Source organism: Nomascus leucogenys, chromosome 22a (genome assembly GCF_006542625.1).
Source record: "Nomascus leucogenys isolate Asia chromosome 22a, Asia_NLE_v1, whole genome shotgun sequence".
Taxonomy (NCBI): domain Eukaryota; kingdom Metazoa; phylum Chordata; class Mammalia; order Primates; family Hylobatidae; genus Nomascus; species Nomascus leucogenys.
Window position 1 is genome coordinate 53,825,289 of NC_044402.1, and position 6,160 is coordinate 53,831,448.

General features: G+C 43.5%; 1 protein-coding gene across 1 annotated transcript; it reads right to left on the minus strand.

The window, feature by feature from the left end:
* Nucleotides 1-1,434: 1,434 nt before the first annotated feature.
* Nucleotides 1,435-5,667, minus strand: LOC100603684 (HLA class II histocompatibility antigen, DO beta chain). The gene is made up of 6 exons (XM_030804262.1): nt 5,525-5,667; nt 3,712-3,981; nt 2,988-3,269; nt 2,391-2,501; nt 2,108-2,139; nt 1,435-1,919 (listed from the first exon to the last, which is right to left on the minus strand). The coding sequence occupies exons 1-6, from the start codon at nt 5,613-5,615 to the stop codon at nt 1,884-1,886; spliced, it is 822 nt and encodes a 273-aa protein (XP_030660122.1). The 5' UTR covers nt 5,616-5,667; the 3' UTR covers nt 1,435-1,883.
* Between the last annotated feature and the right edge of the window lie 493 nt (nt 5,668-6,160).

The window sequence follows — 6,160 nt, forward strand, 5'->3', positions numbered from 1 at the left end:
GTAAACACTGAAACTTTGTCCCAGCGCTGAGCCAGGTTCCTTAAACCTTCATATAAACTCCATACCCTGACCCCCTCGCTGCAGACATACCTAGGCAGAACATCTCTTTTCTCTTGCTGTCTGCAAGGACTCCTGAAGCCCTCTGTAGGTAAATTCCCCAAACAAATGCTTTGGACTGATCACCTTGGCATTTAGTGCTTCTTTCTTTGAATCCTAACCCACACCATCTCAGAATGGTTTCAGGCACTTCCTTGTGGTAACTCCCTTGATGCCACTTTTGAGGTGACTCCAGCAGCGGGTTCAGTGGGGCAAAACACCCTAACGCTGTATTATAGTCTTAAATGTCATTTCCCACTAAACCAAACCAGGGATTTCTGGAAAAATGGCTACCATCAGGTCTGGCCAAGAAATGAACAAGATAACCAGAAACATCTTGTCATCCCAGATAACAAAGAAATTATCAAAAGAACTTTGTGTCAAAAGAACTCAGTTTCATTTTTAGCCACTTGAAGAAGTTTTCACTCACCAAAAATATAGGATATAAGCTTTAACAAGCAAAAAATTGCAATAGAGTAAAACCTATCAAACATTTAAATCCTTCTGTCTATATTATTTAAAGAATGAAAAGTAAAACCTGATTGTCCATCTGTAGGTTTTATTAATAGTAGGGAACCAATTTGTTAACTTGAAAATTGGTAAATAAAAGGAGAGTCAAACACTGATCCTGCCTTTCCACTGTACCACTGAGTGGCCCACTGGTAAGTGGAGGGAAGTGTCTCTTCACTAGTAAATGAAGGGAACTTTCTCTTTGTAGCATTAATAAAGCATATGAATGAAGAAAAAAATGACAGAATACCACCATTTAGCAATCCCCAATAAATTAACAGACCTAAGTAATTAGTATCAATGGTTGCTAACATCACAAAAAGAAACAGCTGGAAATTATGTATCTCATGGTGAAAGGCCACAACACCACATATAGATTTTCCAAAGGAAAAGATGGAACCAGAGTCTGATCCAGCCTCTGCATCCAGATGCCAATTTGCGGGAGGCACAGAGGGCAGAGGATGTGTTACACTGCAACATGTGTATGCAGCCAGCAAAATCCAGAGTGTGGGAAACTCTACAGGTCAAATGGCTCGAGTTTTCAACAGATTAATCATAAGGGGGAAAATGGCTGCTGGGGGAGAAACCAGTGAAGTATAAGAGATGTAAAAGACAACTAAGCTGTGGCGTCCAGGAACACATACCTGGGGGAATAGACTACAAAGACATGAAAAAGGTTACAATAAAGTCAGGATATGGTCACTTTTGAGGGGAGGGAGAGGCTTTGATTGGCCTGAAATACACAGAGACTTCTGCTGGAGCTGGCAAAGTCCTGTTCCTTGACTTGATTACAGGGGTTTTCCTTAAATAATTCACTAAATTGTACATTTTTTTGTATCTCCATTTTATTTGACAATAAAAAGTTCTTTAAAAGCAGTGAAAAGGAAACAGTGACCCCTGAGCATTTGTCTTATGAAGACTGTGGAGACTGCAGTTGGAAGACAGGAAGCTTTGGAGATCATGACTTATAGGAGTAGGGCTGGACCATAGAAAAGTAAATGATTTGGGGCTGGAAGGAGTAAGGTCTTAGGAGAGTTTCTGGACAGTGTCCTTGGCAATAGGGATTAATGATGTACACATAGAAGGAAGAAGGGCAGATGGGTGGGAGATGCATGATCCCAGAACACAGAGCTCCAGAATCAGTTTGGGCTCCTCCAAGGATCAGGGAAGAGAGTTATTCCCAGAACATTGACCTCATGAATGTCCTTTACCTCACCCAGGGCCCAGACTACTCATCACTACTTCAGGTTCCAGAGAGAGAAGCTTCAGTGAGGACCTTAGCATGGCTGAGGGAGCAGAACGGCTCTTGAGACCTGGAGGAACAGTGATGAAGGTCTCAGGAGGCAGCCTCACCACCCCCCACAGCCGTTCCAGAGACGCAGGGGATAGTCCCATCCAGACAGCACCAACCTTACTCCTCCCTACCCACATGTCATCTCCCTCTGGCCAAAGAACTGGGAGAATGATCTGCCACTCAAAGACAAGCAAAAAGAGACATTACCTCATTACCAGACATCTGCGTCCTCATATATCCTGGAAAGAAATCGAGAAAAGAATGGATTGCCCCAGTTAGGACCCAATATGATTATCCTGAAGGAAGAACAAATGGTTGTCAATGTCAGCACTCTCTCTGCTTATCCCATTTCTAGCTTCAGAAAGAAATTATCCCGGTGATCCCTGAGAGGTACAATCAGCTTTCCTTGCTTCAGATCATTGATGTTAGGGAAGGTGGGAGTGGGGAAGGTCTGGGACAGGCGGCAGGGCACTCCTCACAGGCTCATTACCTTTCTGAGCCCTTAGCTGGATGACGATTCCCACCAGGAGGAAGATTAGCCCAAGTAGGAAGGCTGCAATGCCACTCAGCATCTTTCTCCAAGAATATTCAGACTGAGCTCCTATGGGAAACAGGTCTTAAAATTAGTAAAAATATCCCAATATTTAAAGCACTTTCTTGGAATCCCAGAATCTGTACTAGACACCAAATCCAATGCTAGCTAGAGGAAAATAAACAAATTTGGAAATGGTTCTTTGAAACCAAAGTTGGCACCCATGGAGTTACCACCCGTCGGTTACAGATTCTTACAGCCCATAAGAATGCCTCCTAAATACTAAGACCAAAGAATTAGAGGACACCAGTTCATAGGGTTGGAAGCACATAATGAGGTGATTAGACCTCCTTATTTCTTGGAAGATATGAGGATACATATCTGCCATGTTTTCTCCCACCCTAACCCAAGGACTCTGGTTTCTGTGACTGTCCCAGATCAAGGGAAAGAATAATTCATGTTGTGACCAAGATAAATGCAGAAGTGACACAGGCTCTGTATTGAGTCAGTATAGTCCTGAGTCAGGCCCAGAGAGTACTAGAAACTAATTCTCACTCCACTCCACAGAAACAGGGCTCAGCAGGCTGGAGTGATCGACAAGGCAGGTGTAGACATGTCCAAGTTCAGGAGTCATTTCTAGCATCACCACAGTCTGAAAGGTCCAGTCTCCATTCCCGATAAGGCCAGTGGACATGACCCCAGCTCTCTCCTCCTGCCCATTCAGGAACCACCTGATCTTGATATCCCCTGGATAGAAGCCTGTCACAGAGCAGTGCAGCAGATTATGCTGGTGCAGGAGTGGGGTCCTCTCTGGGTACACTGTCACCTCTGGTTGCACTAGGAAGGGAGGAAAAATGAGACACCGTGAAAGAAAACCACCAAGCTGGGACAGGAGATTCTTTAGGGACTATCACTATGTCTAATCTCTTTCCCAGATCACCCAAGTGAACACAAAGTATAGGCAAGTCTCAGCCCCCAAGATCGGTAACAGGGTATGTCAATGCCTGCCAGGAGGATTTAGACTTTCTGAGGTACTCCCACGATTACTGCTTCTCTTTGAGAGTACACTAGCCCTCGAAGTCCCTGAGAACCTTGGGGATCTGAGACCAAGATCACAGTGGCTGACTTGTGAGGATAATGCATCACAGCTGGGGCCAGAACATCTACACAGACAACCATTTATCCTAAAGCAGAAAATTGCCTGTAAGAAAGAAGAGCCATGGCCAGGTTCACATGGGAGACATTCCTGAGCCCCGCCAGACCTCACCTTCCAGCTCACCTTTTCTCCCCACAGTGAAGGGTGCGCCCAGCCTGTAGTTGTGTCTACAGACCCCATCCACGGCCTCTCTGCTCCTCTCCAAGAGATCCAGCCGGCTGTTCCACTGCTCAGCATCTGGCTGCCCCAGCTCCGTCAATGCCACAAACATCCCCACATCACTGTCGAAACGTACATACTCCTCCAAGTTAAAGATGAATCTGACCACAAACTGCACCTTTTCTGTCCCGTTGGTGAAGTAACAGTCAGCCTTTGCCTGAATCACAAAATCTTCTGGAAAACCAAAACCAAAACCATGAACCAGCCCCCTCTTCTGGGAAAACCCATGCCTGGTAAATTACGTCAGACCACATGGATCTAAGAGGAGGCCTTTGACCTCAGTATGCTCAAAAAGCACAGGGTCAAGTGAGAAAAGAAACAGAATGTGATTCAACACACAATGACATTTATTAAATTTTTAAAATACATAAAGAGAAATAATGCTACATATTTCTAAAGGCCACTCTCATACTTAGAGACATACCAGACACATTTAGAATGGATTCTCTAGGGAGGGGAGAGAATGAGAATGGAGGCAAGGGAAGAGACGAGAGAGTCTTGTACTACTGCCAATAATTACAATGTGCTGTGAACTCATTGGGTAAAATTAAACCAATTCTATGCACTTAAGAACAACAACTACAATAAAAAGGAAATTCAAATGGGGTTAATAATGTAGGTAAGTCAGGAAGGACTTCCTGAAGAAATTGCATCTAAGTCAAGACTTGAAGGATAATTGCTATTAATGTTGGGTTGTAATTTCCTTTCTAAGTTCAGAAGCCTCCTCCAACTCTGAACTGAGCCATAAGAATGACCTTCCTGGGTGAACCCCACTTATCCCTCACTCAGTAGCTAATTTCAGATGCAGTTCCAGCCTGCAATTTCTCAGCATGTATATTCTTCTCTATTTCCTCTAGTAGTGTAAACCAGGGGGGGAAATCTGAATTTTTCATCATCATTTAAAATCTGTGCTGATTTTTTTTTTCAGTTGTATTGTTTAATGGACATTATAAACTCAGAGCAGTTTCTATTCTCTAAGAATGATGATCTCCCCCGGCCAGGTTTGTTCCTCTTTTGTATTTAATGAAACTAACATGCAAAGGGGATTCTGTTCTCAGCACATTACATCCTGTTTCTGCTCATTAATATGTGCTTTCATGGTCTCACATTGCTTCATGGCTGCATATTCTGTCACCTGTGCTAGAAAAATAACAGTGACAAGTAACTTGTACCTGGTAGCCGGAGGACAAGGACAATGTATTCTATTCAACTTCTCTTACTTCTCAAAACTGTTTAGTACAATTCTGACCATATAATAGTGGCTTAATAAATGACAGAAGGAGCAACCTTTATTTCCAGGTTCATTTGTCCACATATACCCCAACTGAGGTTTCTTTCCGTGTCCTGACCGAAAAATCACAGAATGCCTCTGTGACCCAGCCACCTGCAGGTTTTTCCCAGCAGGCTCAAACCGAAGTCAAGGCCTTAAACATGCCCAGGCACTGACTGAGATTGATATACACAATAAGGATCCTAAACAAGACACAATGTTCCCCTCTTCCTGCCTCCCTACCCCTTGAATAGGTGGCTCTGTATATGAAGTCCATACCATGTAAAGAAGCAAGGTGTACTTTTCAGCCAAAGGGAAGAACACTGCTCTTTGAAACCAAAAGCCACTTCCAGTCTGGTCTGTGGCCTGGACTTACAAGGAAAGGCCTCACTCCCCCATGCCAATTCTTGCATATACACCAGAAAAAAATAATTGCTCTGTTCTTACCTGGAGAGTCTGTGCCTTGAGTCATGGAGGAATCCAGTCTGGTCAGATTCACTAGCAGAGCCACCACCCAGGGGACCCACCCAGAACCCATTCTGGAGAAAGGAAAAAAATGAGAGAGTAAAATTGTCAGCCTCTTCAGAATGGGTTCATAAAATTCAGTCAAAAAGTACCCATTATGAGTATAAATCGCTGTTTTTCTGGCTTCCCCAGGATTGGAAATTCCTCAGATTGACAACCAATCAAGATAGAAGAGTTTTGCATCATCAGGTACTGGGTAGAATACTTTCACCAAGTTGTGTCATACCACTCAACCATTGTTTGCCTGCAGAATCACTGACAGTAGTTTAGGTATACTAAAAATGGGCTGGGAGAAGAAGTAAAAATATATGTTCGACATATTATGGGGCCCTAGAAGAATTAGGCAGACTGTTTATTATGTATTCTTGAACTATTCCCTGGCCTGTTCTGACCAATAGGTCTCCCTTCTTATGGGGTGTTGACATTGCCGACAGGCAGTGTGTAAATTAGGAAGGAATTAAGAGTATGTAAAGTAAGCATGCTGAAGCATATGCCTCAAGAGGATTTAGTAAAGGGATTATCAGAGAAGAAATAGAAGACATAGAGAACATTTGGAGA